The following is a 24,932-nucleotide window of genomic DNA, read 5'->3' as shown; positions in this document are numbered from 1 at the left end:
ACACATCTTTGGAGTGTGGGTGGAAACCGGAGCACCCGGAGGAAACCCACGCAGACACAGGGAGAAAGCACACGCAGACAGTGACCCGAAGCTGGAAATGAACCCGGGTCCCTGGCGCTGTGAGGCAGCGGTGCTAACTACTGTGTCACCATGAACCTGGTGTCGCATGCAGACCAAACTAGGTACGAATGTCAGTATTTCCTTCACTAAAGGACATTAGTGAGTCAAATGGGTTTTTACAATGGTTTCATGGTCATCATCAGACTTTTAACTCTAGACTTCTAATGAATTCAAATTTCACCATCCGCCGTGGTGGGATTCAAACCCTGGTCCCCAGAACTTTACCCTGGGACCCTGGATTATTAGTCCAGTGATAATATCACTGTGTCACTGAACATGTCATATTTTCACTGATGTCTCTGGGGACTACTGGCCTTATTCACTACTCTGTACAACCTCTAAACTCCTGGAGTGGCTCACTCTTTTAAGAATTAACCCTATTACAGATTCATCCCTCCCCCAAGAGCCTGTCTCCGTGCTGTACATTCTCTGATTCTATAGGCTTAGATGGCCTTTTTGATTGGCACGGACCAGTTTGGGATGAAGGACTTGTCTCCGTGCTGTACATTCTATGATATGTCCCTTTTCTTTGCAGAGGAAGGGCACGAATATGTCGGTTCTCGGGTCAATAGTGATCCAACTGAAATGACTGAAGCAGCAGCACTCCCTCACCTCTTAATTCTGTCTCTCCTAGACTTTGTATTTTTTTTGTTTCTTTTTCCACCGCAATTTAATTCCCGCCGCTCACCTGAGACAGTGCAAGGAGAATCCCAGCAGCAGGTGAAAGAGCCCCAAAACAACAATAACACCAAATTGAGTGCACAGATTTGGGAACGGGCCAAAGGAATGGTCATGGCAAATAAGTGAGATGCTGATGTGTTTTGCAGTCAAATCAGCAGTCGTTGGTTATTCATTAGACTGTTCGCTGCTGAACATGTATATCGATCAGGCAAGTTTCCCTGGAAATAGCTAAATTATTTAAGTTCTGAAACAAATTCCTTACACCCATCATGCAGTGATTGCACACATGGAAACAGAAGTCAATTTGGTTTCTTTTTATTCATTCGTGGGACTTGGGCTTCACTGGTTGGCCAGCATTTACCACCCTTGAGCAGAGTGACTCGCTAGGCCATTTCAGAGGGCAGAGTCAACCACATTACTGTGGCTCCGGAGTTACATGTAGGCCAGACCAGGTAAGGACGGCAGATTTCCTTCTCTAAATGATATTGGTGAACCAGATGGGTTTTTCCGACAATGGTTTCACGGTCATCAGTAGATTATTAATTCCAGATATTTTTTTTATTGAATTCAAATTCCACCATCTGCCGTGGCAGGATTTGAACCTGGGGCCCCAGAACATTAAAACAAAAGAGAAAATACTGGAAAATCTCAGCGGGTCTGGCAGCATCTGTACGGAGAGAATAAAGACTAAGAGTCATCTGGACTCGAAACGTCAGCTCTTTTCTCTCCTTACAGATGCTGCTAAGATTTTCCAGCCTATTCTCTTTTGGTTTCAGAATCTAACATCCTCAGTAATTTTCTTTCTTCCCCCAGAACATTAGCTGAGTTTCTGGATTAATAGTCTAACGATAGTACCACTAGGCCATTGCTTCTCCCTTAGAATATGTCATAGAATAGCTAAAATATAATGGGACTCCATAGTTATCATAGTCCAAAGATGTGCGGGTTAGGTTGATTGGCCATGCTAAAATTGCCCCTTAGTGTCCTGGGATGCGTAGGTTAGAGGGATTAGCGGGTAAAAGATGTAGGGATATGGGGGTAGGGCCTGGGTGGGATTGTGGTCGGTGCAGACTCGATGGGCCGAATGGCCTCTTTCTGTACTGTAGGGTTTCTACGATTTCTAATCTCCGTAGTTAGTATGGGCTAGAGGTCATTGAAGGAAAATATGTTTGAAAATCAGGTGATAGAAAAAGCTTACATTGATAAGCATTTTGGTAGATTGAACCAGGGCAGGACTTACTCAGTTAATGGTAGGGCGTTGGGGAGAGTTACAAAACAAAGAGATCTAGGGGTACATGTTCATAGCTCCTTGAAAGTGGAGTCACAGGTAGACAGAGTGGTGAAGAAGGCATTCAGCATGCTTGGTTTCATCGGTCAGAACATTGAATACAGGAGTTGGGACATCTTGTTGAAGTTGTACAAGACATTGGTAAGGCCACACTTGGAATACTGTGTGCAATTCTGGTCACCCTATTATAGAAAGGATATTATTAAACTAGAAAGAGTGCAGAAAAGATTTACTAGGATGCTACCGGCACTTGATGGACTTTTTTTTCTGAAGCGTAGGAGGCTGAGGGGTGACCTTATAGAGGTCTATAAAATAATGAGGGGCATAGACAAGGTAGTCAATATCTTTTCCCAAAGGTAGGGGAGTTTAAAACTAGAGGGCATAGGTTTAAGGTGAGAGGGGAGAGATACAAAAGTGTCCAGAGGGGCAATTTTTTCACACAGTGGTGAGTGTCTGGAACAAGCTGCCAGAGGTAGTCGTAGAGGCGGGTACAATTTTATCTTTTAAAAAGCATTTAGACAGTTACATGGGTACGATGGGTATAGAGGGATATGGGCCAAATGCAGGCAATTGGGATTAGCTTGGGGGTTTTATAAAAAAAAAGGGCAGCATGGACAAGTTGGGCCGAAGGGCCTGTTTCCATGCTGTAAACCTCTATGACTATAAAGACTTGCATTTACATAACACCCTTTACATCTTGGGATATCCCAAAGTACTTTACGGTCCAAGCACTTTTGAAGTGCAGTCGTTGTTGTAATATAAATGCAGCAGCCAGTTTGCACAATTGTTGTGTAAAGTGCTTTACACAACAATTAACTGCTGAGGACTAGTTGGTTTCGCTCAGTTGGCTGGACGGCTGGTTAGTGACTCAGAGCTTTGCCAACAGCGTGTTCATTTCCTGTACCTCGCCTGAGGTGTGGTGATCCCCAGGCTAAATCAGCACCAGTCAGCTCTCTCCCTCAAAAAAAAGGGAGGGAGAGGACTACGGTGACTATACCTTTATAGTAATCATTATGCAGAAAAATGTAGCTACTACTCTAAGTTAACAACACACAAATAGCAATGATGCGAGTGCTCAGTTAATTTGATCCCTGCTGGTGTTAGCTGAGAAAGGAATGTGGACCAGGGGAATCCCCTGCCGTTTTAAAATTAATTTGTGATATGTGGGTGGTGCTGGCACAGCCAGTATTTGTTATCATTCTTAATTGCCCTGGAGAAGGCGGTGGTGACCTTCCTTCTTAGGCTGCTGAAGTCCACGTGGTGTTGGGGACACAGTGCTGTCATAGGGAGGAAGTTCCTGCCCTTGTGTGTTAAAGATTCTAACATCCACTCAAACCATGGCAACAGGCTGGCAATCTCTCATTTTAAAGTCTTTAATCAACTTGTACTAATTCTTGGACAGATGGGCTAAATTTTGGATCCAAGTGTTTTGTTGGGGAACAGTAAACATCAAATGTTGCGCAGGACATCTGGATTCTAAGCCATCTGTTTGGGAACAGCTCATATCAGGAACTCCTTAAATATAATAACTTAAGCACAACTGTGATTACTCATGTTAACTTCAACCTGAAAAAAAATGATAGATGATATTAGCTTGACTGGCTCACTGAATAAATATTCATGATGCATCACTGACTCATTGTACTGAAACAGTTTGCATAGGTATCGGGTGTGGAGTAGAGAGGATGGCACGAAATTCCATTCTCTAAAGTGTATAAGTAAATTGGTTACTTAGTCAGCGTCAGCAGTGTGTACCATCTACAAGGTGCACTGCAGCAACTCACCAAGGGTCCTTTGACAGCGCCTTCCAAACCTGCAACCTTTACCATCTAGATGGGCAGCAAATAGCTGAGAACACCATCCCCACCTGCAAGTTCCCCCCCCATAGTAAATAGTAGGCCATTCAGCCCCTCAAGCCAGATCCAGCATCCAATGTGGTCATAACTGATCCTCTATTTCAACACCATATTTCTGCTCTCGCTCCATATCCCTAAAAACCCTAAAGTGTCTAGAAATCTATTTCCTCAAATACATTCAGTAATTTAGCCTCCACTGCCCATTGCGGTAGAGAATTCCACAGGTTCACCATCTTCTTAATGAACAGATTTCTTCTCACCCCAGTCCTAAATGGCCTACCACATACTCTGAGATAGTGACCCCTTGTTCCAGCACTCCCAGCCACAGGAACCATCATCCATTCTGTACAACCCTCAGAACGTTATACTTTTCAATGAGATTCCCACTCATTCTACTAAACTCCAGTGAATACAGACCTACTCAACCCAATCCCTCCTCATATGACAGTCCTGCCATCCCAGGGGTCAGTCTGGTGAACCTTTGCTGCACTCCCTCTATGGCAAGAATATTCTTTCTTATTTAAGGAGACTAAAACTGCTTACAACTCCTCCACATGTGGTCTCACCTGTACAATGGCAGTAAGACATCCTTGCTCCTGCACTCAAGTCCTCTTGCAGTGAAGGCCAATGCATTTTCCATCCTGACAGCTTGATGTCCTACATTCTACATGCTCTCGGTGATTGGTGTACAAGGACATCCAGGTCCCTTTATAAATTTACATACTCTGCCATTCTGTTTTTCCTACCAAAGTGAAGATCTTGGCACTTATCCATGTTGTACTGTATCTGCCATGTATTTTCCACTCACTCAACCTGTCAAAATCACCTGAAGCCTCTTTATATCCTCCTCACCACTCTCATTCCCACCCAGTTTTGCATCATCAGCAAACTTGGAAATGTTACACTTGATTCCCGAATGAAAATCATTGATATATATTGCGAATAGCTGGGGCCCTAGCACTGATCCCTGCTATATCCCACTCGTCACTCTGCTAAAGATATTATTCCTATTTTCCATTTCCTGTCTGCCAACTACTTCTCAAACCATACCAGTATATTACCCCCAATCTCGAGTGTTAATTTTATACATTAACCCCTTATGTGGGGCTTTGTCTAAAGCTTTCTGAAAATCCAAATACACCATTTCTACTGCTTGTTCCTTATCTGTTCTACTAGTTACGCCCTCAAAAACTCCAGTAGGTTTATCAAACATGATTTCCCTTTCATAAATCCATGTTGACTTTGTATAATACTACTGATATTTTCCAAGTGTCTGGTTATCACACCATTTGTAATAGACACTAGCAGTTTTCCTACTACTGTGAGGTTAGCCATATGACCTTAAGAAATAGGAACAGGAGCAGGCCATTCAGCTCCTTCAAGCCTGATCCATAATTTAATAAGATCATGGCTGATCTAACACTGAATCCACTTTCCATCGATCATCGTCATCTTTTGTTGAATTCTAAACTGTTTCCAATCCTCAGACTTGCTACTTTTTCCAGCAACTTCATACAACTCCTCTTTGGATCCAATACTATCCTGAATTTCTTTTGTAAGTCACAGTTGGGACACTTTTGCACCAGAGAAAAGTACAAGTGTTGGAATGCATGCATGCACTCCTTATGTTATACCATTGCCCATCCACCATCATGCCTTTTAATGAAAGTTCCTCAATCTACCTTTGCCAGCTCACCACTCATGGCTATGTAGCCTCCTTTGTTTAGATTTTAGGGCCCTAGTTTCAGATTGGACTAAAAACAGAAAATACTGAAAATTCTCAGCAGGTCTGACAACATCTTTGTCAGAGCAAATGACTCGAAATGTTGGCTCTACTCTCTCTGCAGATGCTGTCAGACCTGCTAAGATTTTCCAGCATTTTCTGTTTTAGATTCCAGCATCCGCAGTATTTTGCTTTCATCTTCAGATTGGACTACTTCACTTTCCGTAAAGAATTCTATCATGTGACGGTCACTCTTCCCTAAGGAACCCCACATAAAACTAATTAACCCCTTTGCAATGCAATGTCAAATGCAGGCTAGCCTATTCCCCAGTTGGTTCCTTGACATACTGGTCTAAAAAGAAACCTCTCACTCTCCAGGAATTCATCTGCCATAGTATTATTGCTAATTTTTTGCCCAGTCTATATGTTGATTAAAAAAAGTTTGTCACAAGTAGGCTATTAGCACTGCAATGAAGAAGTTACTGTGAAAATCCCCTAAAGACAGCCATCAATACTGTAGCACCCCGTAACATGCATTTTTCTAATTTCCTGTTCGACACCCTGATCTTACCACTACTGTTTGGAAGGCTATAGACAACTCCCATTAATGTTTTCGACTCTTGATGCTAGTTAGCTCCACCCCAGCCCGATTCTACATCTTGATTTTCCAAGCCATTTTTGTCTCACTATTGCACTGATGGCATCTTTTCCTAACAATGTCACTCCATCTCCTTTTCCCTGTCCTTCCTAAATGTCGAATATTCAATTCCCATCCTTGATCACCCTGCCACCATGTCGCCACAATGATGATCATGCTGTATCCATTTACATCATTTGCAGTTAATTCATCTACCTTAATACAAATGCCCTGTGCATTTGAGTGCCATTAGACTCAACATTTTTACACTTTTCTTGTACTACGGCCCTATTTGCGGCTAGCTCTCATTTCCTCCGCCTTTCACTTTTGATTTTTACTTTAATTTCAGTTTCCCTCTCATGTTTCCCCCTCAGGCTCCCATTTCCTTGCCTTTGACACTAGTTTAATCCCTCACCCACAGTGCTCACCACACACTTCTCTAACAGCACCATGTACCTACACCACATGGACTGCAGCAGCTTCTTGGGGGCAATTAGGGATGGTCAATAAATGCTGGTCTAGCCAGCAGTGCCCACATCCTGTGAAAGGATGGAGGTGATAAAACCAAAGGCGTACAAAAGCCTCAAAGCTTCCCTCCCTCTACAGAATGCAAGTCACTATTTTAAAAAAATGTATGATATGCATTAAAACACCTTTTAACTCATTGCTAACCACTTCAAAATTTCTGAGAATTGGTTGTCAAATGCCTCATTGAAATCTACTGAACTGGTGATCAAAGCCATCAAATGCCAAAAGTCAGTGGAATGTGACTGCAATGGCGTCTGGAAAATTTTCCTTCAGTATTTCTGGGAATGTCAATAGTAACTCAAAGCCAAGTGGATCACATCAGTTTTGTGGCAAAGCCAGTGGTACATACGCTAAAGAATGATTTTCATGTTGATGCCATTACATTTAATGACGACAAGTTTGAATGTAATCTTGGCGTTATATCTACAACCTTCAAAGTAGTGAAACTTTCCATTTCAATAACATTTGTAAATGGAAATAGAATTATTTTGAATAAAACCATAATGCATCATCAGTACATCAGTCTTGGCTCAGTGGCAGCATTGCCTCATCTGAGTGAATCATCATGGGTTCAAGACCCACTCCAGAGACTTACGCTCACATGTAGATTGAAACCGTAGCATATTACTGAGGGAATGCTGCATTATAGAAACTTACAGTGCAGGAGGTCAATCGGCACATCAAGTTTGCATTGACCACAATCCCACCCAGGCCCTATTCCTGTAAGCCCACATATTTACCATAGCTAGTCCCCGACACTAAAAGGGGCAATTTTAGCATGGCCAATCAACCTAACCCGTACATGTTTGGAATGGGGAGGAAACTCGCGCAGAAAAGGGGAGAATGTGCAAACTCACCCAAGCCGGGAATCGAACCCCGGGTCCCTGGTGCTGAGAGGCAGCAGTGCTAAGCACTGTGCCACCCCTTATCAAATAAGTCATTAAAACATTCATCTGAGCTTTGAAGAAGCTGTGGCACTTTTTAAAAGTGAAGTTCAGCCAGTGCCCTGCCAATATTACTTGAGCAATATAACAAAGCAGCTGATCTGCTCACTACCACAATGCTGGTTATAGGAGCGTGCACGCAAATTGGCTGTCACATTTCTTATATTAAGGGAAGGCAATGGCCTTGTGGTATTATCGTTTGATAATTAATCGATTAACTGAGTTTATGTTCTGGGGACCCGAGTTCGATTCCTACGCATGGCAGATGGTGGAATTTTAATTCAATAATAAATAAAAATATCTGGAATTAAGAATCTACTGATGACTATGAAACCATTGTCGGAAAAACTCATCTGGTTCACTAATGCCCTTTAGGGAAGGAAATCTGTCGCCCTTACCTGGTCTGGCCTATATATGGCTCCAGAGCCACAACAATGTGGTTGACTCTCAACTGCCCTCTGAAATGGTCTAGCAAGCCACTCGAGTTCAAGGGCAACTAGAGATGGACAATGAATGCCAGCCAACCAGTGACACCCATAATTACATGTGACTAGTTTTTGTACATGCCAACAGGGCACAAGAACAGGTATTGATTCATGAAAGGAAAAGCTTTGATTGTCACTTTTTTACCTATAGAATTTAGTGCACACTAGCTCAGACAAAACTCAGATGCCCCTAGCCTAACCCATACCAAGTCACTTAGATCACCGACTGCTCACAGCTCTGTACAGTGCCTTGGGACATGTACTACATTAATCATGCTGTATAAAATGAAAAGGGTTGCGGTAGCAGCAGCAATACACAGAACCCATCAACTTCCTCGATTTCCTCTTCAGCTCTGCTGACGAACTTGACCTTTTTCCTTTCCCCAGGACTTTAATCAGTGCACACATCATTTACTGGTGTTTCAGATTTCTTTGCATAGTTCTGTCATCTGCTCCTCAAATAGGATTGGCGGCTTATCCAGATCTATAATCCGACAGAACAACAGGTTCTTTCAATAGCAATGTCTCATACCAACTTTCCTCAAAATAAACCTGACTGGTGTTTATCCAGGTTGGTTCTTTTTGGGAGTTTGTGCACAAATTGACTGCTGGATTTCCAACATTACAACAGTGACTACATTTCAAAAGTACTCAATTGGCTGTAAAGTGCTTTGAGAGATGGGGTGATCATTAAACATTCGACGTTATCCTGGTCAGTACGTCAATTCAAAAATCACAAGTTCTGGTTATCACCACATTGCAGTTTGTTTTGCTGTATGCAAAATTAGCTTTTCTACAACAGCAACTACCCTGCAAATGCAATAAGAAGTCTCAATACCAGGTTAAAGTCCAACAGGTTTATTTGGTAGCAATAAAGTCCTGTAGGACTTTAACCTGGTGTTGTGAGACTTCTTACAGTGCCTACCCTAGCCCAATGCTGGCATCTCCACATCATGACTGCAAGTGCTTCATTGGCTGTAAAGCACTTTGGGGTAACTGGGACTTGAAAGGTTATACGAATCATTTTTAATATAACTCCTATAAACACACAAATCTGAAAAACTACTTTCAATTGTCCTGACAGCATAGAAGCAGAGATTTAAACCAATTAAATGGAGACAATGGCCTAGTGGTATTATTGCTAGACAATTAATCGAGAAACTCAGCTAATGTTCTGGGGACCTGGGTTCAAATCCCACCATAGCAGATAGTGGAATTTGCATTAATAAAAAAATCTGGAATCAAGAATCTACTGTTGACCATTGTCGAAAAAACCCATCTGGTTCACTAATGTCCTTCAGGAAAGGAAATCTGTCGTCCTTACCTGGTCTGTGACTCCAGAGCCACAGCAGTGTGGTTGACTCTCCATTGCCCTTGGGCAATTAGAGATGGGCAATAAATGCTGGCCAGCCAGTGACACCCATGTCCCACGAATGAATAAAAAAATTAAGGACAGATTTAGAAACAGTGAAGAAAAGTTCTTCACAAATTGATCAATGGAATGTACCTCCAATAGGAGAGAGATTGAAATAATTTAATATCTGACCACTGCAGCAGGAAAACTGGAGGTTTTCTGAATAGATGAGTGATGTGTTGAGTCGTCTTTTTCCATCCATAAATAACTGGTGGCCAATCTGCCTGAACTAACGCACTAAGTGAAGAGAATGCTGCCTGGTTCCTTTTTCCTCAGTTTGAAATCAGTTCCTGTAAACTAAAACATGGTTAAGAACTCATACTCTATATTGGGAATTTGTATCTGGTCATTTTTGACAGCATAATCAAGACTATTATGTCATTCTTCACATTGGGGTTTTCCATTTTACGCATTCCATTTCTAAAGACCAGTTACCCAAACAGCCAGTGTTACCAAATGGGAAAGAGCAAAAATTAATTAGGGTTGCTTGTGAAGTCAGCAGACGCAAGCCAGCGACTAAAACACTAACCATGTTTTATTGATAATTATAATTGGAATATTCTTTTACTTTCTAAAGAGCTCATTCTGCTGTAAGAGTTAGAGAGAGAAACACAGTGGGGGAGGAGGAGAGGGGAAGAGATGTAGATTTACAAAGCTCAGCTATGATGATTCAATATTAAAGTGTTGTCTGTGAAGCCTCGGTGTTCTCAATCAGGCTCACAAAACACTTGGTTTCTAAACTGATCTCTGACCCAAATCCATTAAGTTGCAGATTTCTTACAAACTTCTCCAAACAAACCAGGTGCTGACAGTGACAAAGTAACCATGGCACGCGTTCCAATGCTTCACCAAGCCATGTGCACAGGCAATTCGGAGCTCAGAGGTCAGTCTCCTTTGTATATTTAACCATCTAGACCCAGGTTGTATTCAGGAAACCACAGCACCTCACTTTGAACTGCGGTGGCTTTGTTTGTTGCAAGTTCACATTACCAAAAAGGAAGATAGATACAGCCATTTTTTGAAGTTGATGAGTTTATTAGAAGTAATCAGCACGAATTTGTGGGATGTTAAACCACTAGTGCTCAGTTATCAAAATGTGCCTCAGTTCCAGAATGTTAAAGGCTGCTGCACAGCAGTGTGTACAGATCCACATTTGATATCAGTAGGATACACTTGTACGAAAAATACAGATCGAGATTATGGTGCAATTAATATTGCAAGGCACTAGTTGCTGGATGAGTCCTGCATTGTACTTAGCACAAGTCATCTCAGAACTAGGACCACTTACTGAAGTTAGTGAAAATGAAATCACACACTGCTGGAGAAAAATGAAGTTTCATTATCACTACCAGTTTTTAAAAAAAGCCATTCTCTCACCCTTTTACATTCTAAATCCTGTCACATTAGGCATTTTATCTCAAGCTAGCTGGCAGCAACGTCTGAAGATGCTATTAACAGTACTGCACTTGAAGCATACTTTATACCAAATTGTTATAAGCATTAGTTCCACCATTTGCATTTGCAAAGTTGTCAAATTAATACTTCAATACATAAAAGATACTGTAGGTTAATTGCCACTTGCATTACTACAAGTCTGTGACACCAAGGGAGTTGGTAATTAAAAAGTTCTATACACTCTTTATTACAGAACAAATACAAACTGGAATTAATGGATACCTCCCTCTATTTTTATTTGTCAAATTACAGATTTTTGTATTACAGACTGGTGCTTCTCACACACGCAAGCTCGGTCTTTCACTGCCAACAGTCACAGCGTGACTGAACAAGCTCCACAAATCAGAGCAGTGTGCAAGATTGTAATTACTGACATTAGTGACATCACATCACCTCCAAGGACATCAAAATTTACAAGTTATTGCAAACATCGGAATAGAATAGTGCATTACACTGGAAACCAAAAAAAAAACACTCCATGCTTTCGGAACACAAAAGGAAGGACAAAATAGGTATATTCGAAGGTGCTGTATGGACATAATGGTCTACTGATTGAATATATGGAAAAGAAAACTTACATTACAAATACAGAGAAATCCTTTTCAAAATTCATAATTGAGATTTGGTCAGAACATTTAACCGCTGATTCCCATGTTAAATTAATATCTGTTACATTTATTAGATGGGTGGTTTACTATGCAAAGTAGCTCTTTAGGAAGATTTTTCACAAAAAGACACCTAATCTATTATTTTTTTTTAAATCTTTTCTCTCCAGAATATTATACAAGATTGTAGAGTCTGAAAATGAAGGATTCACCCAGAAAAAGTTGGGTCAAAATAACTGGTGCATGCATCCGCCACCGCAATTAGAAGGGAAGAGCAAAGGGTTCATATTAAAAAAGGTGATTTAAGACTTAAAATTTATTTTATACGGAAAAGTGTTGGCGGATTTCCTCCCATCTGATTGGAGTGGTGCGAGGAACCAATGCGGTGATCGGTCGCCGGTCTTGCGGTAAGTGCGAGTGGTAAATGGGATTCCGGTTGGGGTTTTGTGAAGACACCTGCCAGTTACCAATTTAATTACTGCAGCACTGGCTCCGACTCTGCGGACTGGTCTCCTGGAGGTCCACGCCCCTGGTTCGGCCCGAGGTTCCACCCGCATTCTGAGGCTCGTTCTTCGGCAGCTTTTTGGCTGTAAAAGGTTTGGATAGTTAATTTTTTTTTTAAAAGAAAAACACGCACATTATTGCCAAACTTTCTCTACTTAGTCGCAACATAAAGATCCAGTCATGAACAATCTAAATGAGAAATTCCGGAGGAGCTTTACCAGCTACTGCCATTTACTGAGCACCTGAAATGACAATATGGACATTACGGCGTGGAAGTGAATTGTGGTGGCTTCAGAAAACATTTACAGACTGTAAAGTCGACCCATGCCATCAGATTGGAGGAAAACCTTTGGATTTCCACCCACCCTGGAAATACCAGCCCAGTTTCACCCCAAATTTTGGCTGCACTTTTAACCCCACACATTGTTAATGCGAGACACCACTCACTGGCCTCCTCCATAATGTCACTCTAGTTTAGAAACATAGAAAATAGGTGCAGCTGTTGGCCATTTGGCCCTTCAAGTTTGCACCACCATTCAATATCATGGCTGATTATATGTTCAGTATCCCACTCCGGTGATGCTTTTAGCCGCAAGGGCCACATGTAGCTCCTTCTTGAACATATCTAACAGACTGACCCCAACAGCTTTCTGTGGTAGAGAATTCCACAGGTTCACAACTGAGTGAAGTTCTTTCTCATCTCAGCCCTGAATGGCTTCCCTGTTATTCTTAGACTGTGACCCCAAGTTCTGGGCTTCCCCACCATCAGGAACATTCTTCCTGCATCTAGCCTGTCCTGTCCCATCAGGATTCTATATGTTTCTATGAGATCCCCTCTCGCTCTAAATTCCAGTGAGTACAAGCCCAGTCAATCCAGTCTCTCTTCATATCAGTCCAGGTGGCACTGTGACAATTGTTAGCACTGTTGCCTCACAGCGCCAGGGACCCAGGTCCAATTCCTGCCTCAGGTAACTGTGTAGAGTTTGCATATTCTTCTTGTATCTGTGTGGATTTCCTCCGGGTGCTCTAGTTTTCTCCCACAGTCCAAAAAGTGTTCAGGTGGATTGGCCATGCTAAATAGCCCCTTAGTGTCTCAGGATAGGTAGGTTAGGGGGCAAATACGTGGTGTTATGGGGATGGAGCCTGGGTAAGATGCTCTGTCAGAGAGTCAGTGCAGACTGGATTGGCCAAATGGCCTCCTTTTGCACTGTAGGGATTCTATAGAAGGGCATTAAAACACCAAGAAATTTCTTAATCATCTGTTCAGTACTGTGTTCGGAACACTTTTTTTTGAGAGGATAACCTCTCTTCAGTTGCTCTATAATATACTGGAGTGTCAGCCTTTGAGTTTTGTCTTCAAGTCACTAGAGTGGGACTTGAATCCAAAACTCCCCCGTCTCAGGTGCAGAAAGCACTACCAAGCAAGCCAAGCTAACATACAACTGGAATTCATTCTCAAAATGACAAGCACCGCATAATTAAAAAAATCCAAATTTTTGATGAAAAAAATCCATTGTAGTTTCAAAATGTGCTAAAACGACAATGAACATTTGCAGGTTGAGGCAGGGTATAAACTTCAAGCATTCGCATGTTTATTTCCCTCAGGCTTTCATGTATTTCCTTTAATACAAGCAAACTATGTCTGGCATACCTAAAGCATGTGAAAAGACCACAACCATTTGGCTTCACTGGTTATCGGGTTGTAATCAGGGCATTTTTGGAGTAGCTTTTAATGGTTTACCAGTAATGCATAATGACGCTACCACTTGCAATTAGCTTATTTGAAGTGATGCAGTATTTCTCCTAAGGGACAGCAACAACAAAATCCTGTTAATAAAATAGAGGGTGATGCAACTTCAGTTAGCTGAAAATTTTTGGAGGGCTACTGCCCAGTGACCTACCTTCAGTGATCGTTATCTCAGTGCATTTGGGGAGGATTAATAAGTGATCAAGTGCATTTAAGACTAGTGATCACTTACCACCTTAGATACATTAATGTTCAACTGGGTGTCGTGAATCAATAGAAGTACAAAACCAAACCAGCTCACAGAAAAAACAGTTGCAGAGGAGACTGCGTGCATGCAACTGTCAAAATGGCAACACCAGAAGGACAGGGAAATCAGAAAACTTCTCAAGATAAAGAATCTGGCTGTGCAATCAAAGGCATTCACATACCTATGGCCATAAATATCTCATTCACATTCATTGCAGTCTTTGCTGATGTCTCCATGAACAGCAAGCTGTTGTCTTCTGCATATGCTTGTGCTTCCTGAAAATCAAAGCAATCAGAACTCTAATAACAGCATCCAAATGAGCGACACACTCAACATATCTAAATATAAAATAAGGCTGCGAAAAGGGCGGTTTACATCCAATGGGGAAAGGAAGATAACTGAAGCACGCACATGCTTAGCAACGACTTACCTGGAATTCTACAGCTCTCTTATTTGCAAGGTCAGCCTTGTTACCAGCTAATGCAATCACTATATTCGGGCTGGCTTGTCGCTGCAGCTCTTTTACCCAGTTCTTGGCTCGTGCAAAGGTGTCCTATAAGTTTAAACATAAACATTAAACTTTTTGGAGCAGGGGTGCAGATCCACAATAGATTCCATCTAATTGTCCGGCATTCACCCAGTGGTACAGTATTACGTACATACAAGATAGGAGCAGGAGGTGGCCATTTTGGCCCTTCGAGCCTGCTCCACCATTCGTCACGATCACGGCGGATCGTCCAACTCAACAGCTTTCTCCCCATAACCTTTGATCCCATTCACCCCAAGTGCTATACCCAGCCGCCTCTTGAATGCATTCAATGTTTTGGCATCAACTACTTCCCGTGGTAATGAATTCCACAGGCTCACCATTCTTTGGGTGAAGAAATGTCTCATCTCCGTCCGAAATGGTCTACCCCGAATCCTCAGACTGTGACAGTCACACAGTTAATGTGAGCAGGAAATGCAACATGTTTAAAATGTCATGAGCTACACAGCTGAGCAATCTCTTCACCTACGCAGGAGGGTTTAAGTTATCTGCTACCCAATTAATTGCCCATAAAGCACATCTTGTAACCTAGTTTGGTTCAATACTTGACTATTCAGGCACAAACAAAACCATAACTAATTTGGAGAATATTTTTACTAGCTAAAAACGCACAGTATTATTAAACCAGCTTCAAAAAAATGATTGTGACTGAACAAATGAGCAACTTATTCAATGGCCTTGGGGCAGCACTGGAACATTTACAAGTTCAGGAACCAACAATGTTGGTTCAAAAAAAAAGGAAATCATATGTTCAAAGTAAAGTGTTCCAAGACTTAAATCCTTTGTGCAAAACAAGTGGCTATGAGGGAAATCCCAACCAGATCAAAATGTCAGGACAGAGCTTGACAGCACGCGCACACACACACTTGTATAGAGCCAAATGTTTTATCATAGAATGTTACAACACAGGAGGCCGCCATTTACCCAATCGTGCCAGTGTCAGCTAGAGAGATCAAATTAGTCCTCATTCCCACCTACTCTCTCCCCCGTGGCCCTACAAAATTTCCCTTTATTTATCCAATCCTTTACACATGTGGCAAGCTTTTATCAATAATTATTTATTAAAATCAACTCCCGTCTCAGCCTGAGTTTAGTTACAACTAGAAAGTTTCCCACCAAGCAGTAGGCAATAGCAAGCATAAATCAAAAAATCTTTGGAAGCTAAAGCTCAAGTCTAGAAGACTTAAAAACATCCCAGTCTGGATTCCTTGTGTCAATTTGAAATATGGAGGAAATAATGGAGAGAAAATGCTTGAAAGTTTGGCAAAGGTTCCAAATGAAGGTTGTCAGAAGGGAAAACCCATCATAAACCAGTTTGTGAACAGTTCCAGACCTGCTAGTTCAGTGGAATTCAGAAGTTTAAGGTTTTATTGGCAAGACTTAAATAATCAAGATTATAAAACTTGTTTTGCAGGAAGCATTTAATATGGTTAATAGTATACTCATTTGCATTTAAGAATTTTCCCCTTGTTAATGAGTTGAGAATTTGGTGTTTAAACCAGTATTAACATTTTTCTGACTCCTTTCTGAACTCAAGACAAATTAATTACCATTAAGTTTATTCTGCAAACTGACAAAACTAAATAGAGAAGGCTTACTAGACGAATTGAGATTGAGTAAACTAGGGTTGTTCTCCCTGGAAAGACGGAGGTTGAGGGGCGACCTAATAGAATCATAGAACCCTACAGTGCAGAAAGAGGCCATTCGACCCATCAAGTCTGCACCGATCACAATCCTACCCAGGCCCTACCCCCATATCCCTATATATTTTACCCGCTAAAAAGGGGCAATTTTTAGCATGGCCAATCAACCTAACCCGCACACCTTTGGACTGTGGGAGGAAACCGGAGCACCTGGAGGAAACCCACGCAGACACAAGGAGAATGTGCAAACTCCACACAGACAGTGACCTGAGCCGGGAATCGAACCCAGGTCCTTGGAGCTGTGAAGCAGCAGTGCTAACCACTGTGCTACTGTGCTGCCCTTTGGTTTATAATAATGGTTATATAGAAGTTTATAAAATTATGAAGGGCATATATAGGGTGAACAGTTGGAAGCTTTTTCGCCCAGGTCAGAAATGACAAACACAAGGGGTCACAAGTTCAAGGTGAGGGGAGCAAGGTTCAGGTTCAATATAGATATGCGGGAAACGTTTTTTTTTTTTACACGGAGGGTGGTGGGGGCCTGGAATGCACAACCAAGCAAGGTGGTTGAGGCAGACAAGCTAGGATCATTTAAAACTTATCTAGATAGCCACATGAACAGACTGGGAATAGGGGGATACAAACGGATGGTCTAGTTAGGAACACATGATCGGTGACGGCTTGGAGGGCTGAAGAGCCTGTTCCTGTGCTGTATTGTTCTGTGTTCTAATGCCAGGAAGAGGCAGGTTGTCTTATGAGGAAGGGCTAGAGGGGTTAGGTTTGTATCATTAGAATTTGGAAAAGGAAGAGGCAACTTGATCAAAACCTTTAAGATCCTGGAGGGGTATTGACAGCGTAGGTGTGGAGAGGGAGTTTCCTCTTGTGGAAGAATCTTGAACGAGGGGTCACTGATTTAAGATGGAGATGGAGAATTTTTCTGAGGGTCATGACAGTGGAAGTAGAGTCTTTGAATTTCTCAAGGCAAAGCTACATAGATACTGAAACAAAGGGGTGAAAGGTTATTGGGGTCAGCAGGAATGCAGGGTTGAGGTTACAGTCAGTTAGATGAGCCATGTTCTTATTGAATTGCAGAGCAGGCTCGAGGGGCCAAGTAGCCTACTCCTGCTCCTAATTCATATGTTTGAATGTAATAGGCAAGGCATCACAACGGACCAGCCAGATCGACCAGGTGGTCAGTTGCTGCTCACTATTTTCTGGATATCAAACCCTTTTTTCTTTGACAGACACAAGGAACATAACAGAAGCCTTCAACACATTAAAGCGAACAGAAGCCTTATTGCCTAAACTGCTCATCATACACCGGTGAAGTTTACAACTTCATCCTAGAAACTTCTGTATGTACATTACGAATGGCTCAGAAGGAAATGGGAGGGGGGGGGGGGGTTGCAGAACAAAAAAAGGAAGCCATAGGGGTTACTTACTGTGTTGGTAATGTCGTAGACCACAATAGCAGCCTGTGCTCCCCTGTAGTACATTGGTGCCAAGCTATGATATCTCTCTTGGCCAGCAGTATCCCAGATCTCAAATTTAACTGTTGTATCATCCAAACAGACTGTCTGCGTTAGAAAGGCAGCTGAAAATAAAATTTGATACAGGTACTCATTTCAGGCAATGAGAAAGGCAAATTAAAATCACCACTGGTCTTAAATAGAATCCCTACAATGCAGAAGGAGGCCATTCAGCCCATTGAGTCTACACTGACAACAATCCCACCCAGGCCTTATCCCCATTACCCCATGTATTTTCCCTGCTAATCTCCTGACACTAAGGAGCATGGCCAAGCTACCTAACCTTCACATCTTTGGACTGTGGGAGGAAACCCATGCAGACACGAGGAGAACGTGCAAACTCCAGTGACTTGAGCATGCATTGAACCTGGGTCCCTGGCGCTGTGTGGCATCAGAGCTAACCACTGTGCGGCATCAGAGCTAACCACTGTGCCAAAGTTCAAAGCCTGGTGCTGAGGAGCAAAAATATAATTTGGTTGGTTTGCCCCTTGAGCCCACATCAATTACTTTAAATGTTAACTAATAGCAGCATGCTGTTGTCCACCACCACCTGCCCCTTCTCCTCCTAACACCCAGGGGCTACCCAGGCTTTGCTCTTGGGCTACGTACAGCTCAGTGCCATTAGCCTCAGTAGGTTTAGGAGTGCTATTCAAGAGCCAGGGTTCTCAACTCAAGTAGCTTAGTGATTTCTATTTAACAAAAAATGAATCGTAAAAGATAGTGGTTGACCCAGTGAATAAAAAACTGCATTTCCATCCTTTTATATGGAGATCCACAGTCTTTGGCAACAGATCAAGTCAAATTCCATTTACCTACATTTTATTTTTAACAGCTTGATGTTTTGGAATCATATTCCACTTGCTTCTTTGTGAAAAGAAATCTTGGTAATTACTGAAACTGCATACCACGTTCTAGGCTGTGGATGCATAACCATTTTTTCCTCTTCCAAAAAAAAGGCTTAAAAGTTGAGCTTCCATTCCACTGACTCAATATCCTGAGACACTACTACAGCAAAAATGCTGACACATTTCCCACTCCAAAGACTAAAAATGTCTGTGACAAATGCAAGCACACGGATATTATTTCAAATGGCAATGATTTGACAACTCATTCAAAGCTACAAGGGAATATTTTAGCAGCTCTATATCCAAGTAACGTGATAAAGATCATTTTCCCAACTGATTTAATTCTCTTCATTTTAAGTTTATTATTCTACTAATCTAACTAATCCAAGATACTTACTGGTTTTCAATTTTCCAAGTTGAGACTCCAAAAATTAATTACACTGAATTACAGCATCATTGACTTGGTTTTGACAGAAGCCCCAATTAATTCTAATGCATTCCAATAAAGTTTCATTTCTTTTTATTTCTGTTTTCTTGCGTTAAGCAAAAATACTATTATTTGTAAACAAGTCCATGTTCTAGCAAGGTAACTCTGCACATATTTCAGAACTGTAGAATTCAGCGACCCGAAGAGCGGCTGCAAGTTCAGTTACTCCTGTAAACTGAAGCAATAATGCAGCTTTATAGAGAAAGCAAAGCTATTCAATATATAACAGGATCTCAGCTGATCAGTCCATATTCATGTTTAGGGTTTGCATGGCATGCACAGAAACAAAGAAGGAGCAAAGTTCATGAACTATCTTTAATTCAATCTTGGCAGAGGGAAGGCAAAAACAAAGAATCCTGGCAGCCTTACAGGAAATGTCCAAGTTGCATAGTTGGCAATTTTGTCAGAAGAAAAGGCAATTATTGTACATTTTTTGGAATTTATGCAAAACAGTCAGTTCCATGCAGCCATGCTCATGGAATCATAGAATCCCTACAGTGCAGAAGGAGGCCATTCAGCCCATCAAGTCTGCAACGACTGACAAACTTTCCTAGTCCCTATCCCTGCAACCCCACATATTTACCCCACTAATCCTCCGAACCTACACATCATGGGTCAGTAAGGGGCAATTTTAACATGGCCAATGCACCAAACCTGCACAATTTGAGGCAACTGAAGCACTGAGGAAGCTCACACAGACATGGGGAGAATGTGCAAACTCCAGTCTTCCAGATCCTTTGTGCTGAGACAGCAGTGCTAACCACTGCGCCACCATGCTGCCCATGCTTAATTGAGTCAGAAAGTTATGGAGCCAATATTTGAGATTTCAGAATATAATCTCAGTTGCCACTTTGCTCTACTAGGGTCCAGTAATTGCAGGTGCTACACTTGAGAGATTAAACTACCCTCTTTAGGTGGTTGCAAATGATTAAAGAACTGGATGAAGAGTTGCTGCCCTGGCTAACATTTCCCCTCAATTAATGCCACTAAAACAGACTTACTCATTTATTTGTTGTTCTGGCAAATTTATTGGCCACACTGCAAAAGTACTTCATTGGCTGTAAAGTGCTTGGAGACTCAGGGCATGAAAGGCAACGTTCCAAATGCAAATTTGTCCTGTTTCAAATGCCCGTCAGTCCTAATTTGGCACAACAGATCAGTACCTAAACAGCTCGTCAAAGTCTCACAGGCAAACTTTCACTCATCCTTGGACCTGCTTGCAGTTGAACACATCATTTTCCTCCAACGCCTCTCCATTGTTGTCCAGCTGAATGGGACTGCCTCTTATTTGGTTAATTGCAGCCAGGGTGTCACTTATAACGGCTTCATTTCCTGCTCCTACATAACTTCTAGCATCCCAAGGATCCATTCCTATTTCTCATCTACATGTTGCCCCCTCAGCAACATCATCCAAAAGCACAGCAATCCTTCCCCTCCATGCAAGCTGATGATATCTAGACACACCACACCACCACCTCGTTTCTACATTGTCACACTGAATCCAACAACTCCAGCACTGAATGAGGAGAAACTTGCCCCAAGTATCAGGAAGAATGAAGCCACCATTTTGGGCTCTAGCTCAAAATTCTGTTTCCCAGCTACTGACTCCATCCCTCTCTCTGGGAACAGTCGAGATTACACAAGGCTGTTTTAACCTTGGTATCACAGCTGATCCCCAAAATGAGCTTTCAACCACTTTCAAGCCATCTCCCACACCAACTATTTTCCATCTCCTTAATTAATCATCTCATCTGCTGTCAAAACCTTCATTCGTGCCTCATTACCTCTAGACTTAACTATTCCAAAATACTTCCGGTCGGTCTCCCAAATTCTACGCTTTGCAAACTGGATATCATCCAAAACTCTGCTGCCGTCTCAATTTGTTCCGTTCCCTTACCTTACTGACCATTGGCTCCAGTCAAGCAATATTTGGTTTTAAAATGCTCATTGCCGTTTCCAAATCCCTCTGTTGCCTTGCCTACTGCGATCTCTGTATTCTCTTCCCCACCCAACCCTCAGATACCTGCACTCCTGATTCTGGACTTTGAACACCCTCAATTGGCACAGTGGTTAGCACTGCTGCTTCACAGCTCCAGGGACCCGGGTTCGATTCCTGGCTCGGGTCACTGTGTGGAGTTTGCACGTTCTCCTCGTGTCTGCGAGGGTTTCCTCCAGGTGCTCCGGTTTCCTCCCACAGTCCAAAGATGTGCGGGTTAGGTTGATTGGCCATGCTAAAATTGCCCCTTAGTGTCCTGAGATGCGTAGGTTAGAGGGATTAGCGGTTAAATATGTGGGGATACGGAGGTAGGGCCTGGGTGGGATCGTGGTTGGTGCAGACTCGATGGGCCAAATGGCCTCTGTGCACTGTAGGATTTCTATGACTTCACCATTGATAGTCGTGCGTTAATGGTCTAGTCCCCAAGCTCTGGGACACACTCCATGTAACTTGGTGCCTTTCAATTTCCTCAAGATACTCAAAAGTTTACCTCTGATCAAGTTTTTGGTTTGGTGTCAATTTTTATAATACTGCTATGAAGTGCCCTTGGACATTTTATTACATTAAAGGCATTATTCATTGCTGCATCAAATCCATTTTCTTAAGCTGCTTGTTATCTTTAGTTGGTTCACTGCTATTTCATGCACAAACTTCAAAAAGATCAGACTTCACAAACTCAACTCTGCTCAAATGTAAAAGGTAAACACATCAATATAAAGCACAAGATAAATTTTATTCTCCAGAAATCTAACCATTACTCAAGAGAGCAGCCCCCAATTACATTCATTGGGACATTTGCCTTTCTGGTTCTGTTAAATATACACACATTCACAGTTTGCACAAAAACAAAACTTGCATTACTGTTACATTCTAGATCAAAGCTCGAAAATGACAATATTATCCAAGGAGAAGTAACAGTAGTCATTCCTTGCTAGGGGAATCATGCAAGAGATTTACAAGCTTCTGGCAAACTAAAGTGGCACTTACAATGTGCAATCTTCCTTCATAAAAACAATTAAATCAACTGGTGCCAGTCTTGTGCTTACTTACATAAATGATACTTTGTGGTTTTAAAGGGAAAGACAAGATTAAGCAGTTCTCATTAACCTTGCACATAAAAGCCATAAAACAGCAAACAGCCCATTTAACTGGAGCAGTGCCACTGAGCAGCGAGTATAATCATTCCTTAAATATATGGCAATTTCTAAAACTCATTTCCAAAGTAAATCGCCAACTATTAATTGATTGGATTGTTCCTCCCAGTTCCAGGTTAGTTCAGAACATATTCGGTCCCAGCTGCTAGCAAGTCCTGCCCAAATCATTTCAGAAAACAAATGGTAGCCACTTACCGGTGAACTACTTTGCAGACCAGTTAACTAGCAGTTAATCTGCCCACCTGACTGCACATTTGCTTTCACAAACTACAATGCCCAGGTTAAAGAGGCAATGGGGAATCTGATACTGGCCTGTGGTGTGATATTAGACCTGGTCTCGCACGGTACTGTTTGAGTACTTAACTGTTTTGGATTTATTAGATCATAGCCACTGTCAATACAATTCTTATTCTGGAGATTTGTCATCCAACCAACTAGTGCCCCATTGATTCATGTTGCTCTATTACTGACCATGAAACAGGAGTTTATAAGGACTGAAAATCAGCAGCAAATGCCCCGAGCCCAAAATGGCCCAGAATCTAAGATTATGTGCATCTCAACTTGCTTTGGATTCATTTTCTGGATTTAGCTTTCTTATTTCAAGGTCTTCACATGCAAGTTACTTTGAAACACAGTGGCTGTTTACAATACCTTCCATTTCACAGATATTAATATTCCAAACAAGCAATGGACAGCACAGATTGCTGCAACCACCATCTCCATGGAGAGTTTACACACTTGGATATGACCCCCCAACCCCCAAAGCACACATTACAAGGAAAGCACACATTGTGATACAAGGAAAGCAGAGCTGCCTCCAATAAGGCAAATTCACAAACCATTTCCAATAACTTTCAGGTGAGCAGTAATGATACAGCTGGAACATTTGTGCTGCTGAAGTCACATTAATAACCCAACTGTTGAGATGGGTTGTGGTACTTTGGGTTTGCTGCAGTTGTTTTCTCCATTTTGGTCACTGCTCGGAACACAGTAACCGTTTCTGCTTTTTAACCTGTGTTGACTCTGGTTAGGTTATGGCCACTACTTGTTTGGAATATTACTGTCTCAGTGAAATACAAGATACTGGAAACAGCCACTGTGTTTCAAAGTAACTTTCAAAGAACAAAGAACTGTACAGCACAGGAAACAGGCCCTTTGGCCCTCCAAGTCTGTGCCACTCATTGGTCCAACTACAACCTTAGTTTGTATCCCTCCATTCCCGGACTGCTCATGTGACTATCCAGGTAAGTCTTAAACGATGCCAGCGTGTCTGCCTCCACCACCCTACTTGGCAGCGCATTCCAGGCCCCCACCACTCTGTGTAAAAAACGTCCCTCTGATATCTGAGTTATACCTCGCCCCTCTCAGCTTGAGCCCGTGACCCCTCGTGATCGTCACCTCCGACCTGGGAAAAAGCTTCCCACTGTTCACCCTATCTATGCCCTTCATAATTTTGTACACCTCTATTAGGTCTCCCCGCATTCTCTGTCTTTCCAGGGAGAACAAGCCCAGTTCACCCAATCTCTCCTCATAGTTAAGACCCTCCATACCAGGCAACATCCTGGTAAACCTTCTCTGCACTCTCTCTAAAGCCTCCACGTCCTTCTGGTAGTACGGCAGCCAGAACTGGACGCAGTACTCCAAATGTGGCCTAACCAGCGTTCTATACAGCTGCAACATCAGACTCCAGCTTTTATACTCCATACCCCGTCCTATAAAGGCAAGCATACCATATGCCTTCTTCACCACCTTCTCCACCTGTGCTGCCACCTTCAAGGATTTGTGGACTTGTACACCTAGGTCCCTCTGTGTTTCTATACTCTTGATGGCTCTGCCACTTATTGTATAACTCCCCCTACATTAGTTCTTCCAAAATGCATCACTTCGCATTTATCTGGATTAAATTCCATCTGCCATTTCTCCGTCCAATTTTCCAGCCTATATCCGGCTGTATTGTCCGACAATGTTCATCGCTATCCTCAAGTCCAGCCAACTTCATGTCATCCGCAAGCTTGCTGATAACACCAGTTACACCTCCTTCCAAATAATTTATATATATCACAAATAGCAGAGGTCCCAGTACAGAGCCCTGCGGAACACCACTGGTCACAGACCTTCAGCCGGAAAAAGACCCTTCGACTGCTACCCTCTGTCTCCTGTGGCCAAGCCAGTTCTCTACCCATCTGGCCATCTCTCCTTGTATCCCATAAGCCTTAACCTTCTTAACCAACCTGCCATGAGGGACTTTGTCAAATGCCTTACTGAAATCCATATAGACGACATCCACGGCCCTTCCTTCGTCAACCGTTTTGTCACTTCCTCAAAACCTCCACCAAATTTGTAAGGCACGACCTCCCTCTTATTGTACCATTCTAAATGCGCATACATCCTGTCTCTAAGAATCCTCTCCAACAACTTTCCGACCATGACGTCAAGCTCACTGGCCTATAGTTACCCGGGTTATCCCTGCTACCCTTCTTAAATAACGCATTCGCTA

General features: G+C 42.3%; 1 protein-coding gene across 1 annotated transcript in view; it reads right to left on the bottom strand.

The window, feature by feature from the left end:
- Nucleotides 1-10,194: 10,194 nt before the first annotated feature.
- Nucleotides 10,195-24,932, bottom strand: part of LOC144500706 (ras-related protein Rab-5C) — a 49,931-nt gene continuing 35,193 nt past the window's right edge. Inside the window, exons 3-6 of the mRNA XM_078224039.1 lie at nt 17,867-18,018; nt 14,665-14,787; nt 14,416-14,509; nt 10,195-12,323 (exon numbers count right to left, since the gene is read on the bottom strand). Coding sequence (XP_078080165.1) covers nt 12,208-12,323; nt 14,416-14,509; nt 14,665-14,787; nt 17,867-18,018 — 485 coding nt within the window. The 3' untranslated portion in view covers nt 10,195-12,207. The remainder of the gene's footprint in view (nt 12,324-14,415; nt 14,510-14,664; nt 14,788-17,866; nt 18,019-24,932) is intronic.

The sequence above is a fragment of the Mustelus asterias genome, chromosome 11 (genome assembly GCF_964213995.1).
Source record: "Mustelus asterias chromosome 11, sMusAst1.hap1.1, whole genome shotgun sequence".
Classification (NCBI taxonomy): Eukaryota; Metazoa; Chordata; class Chondrichthyes; order Carcharhiniformes; family Triakidae; genus Mustelus; species Mustelus asterias.
Note: the sequence above shows the minus strand (reverse complement) of the source record. Positions and strands in the feature narration are given on the sequence as shown.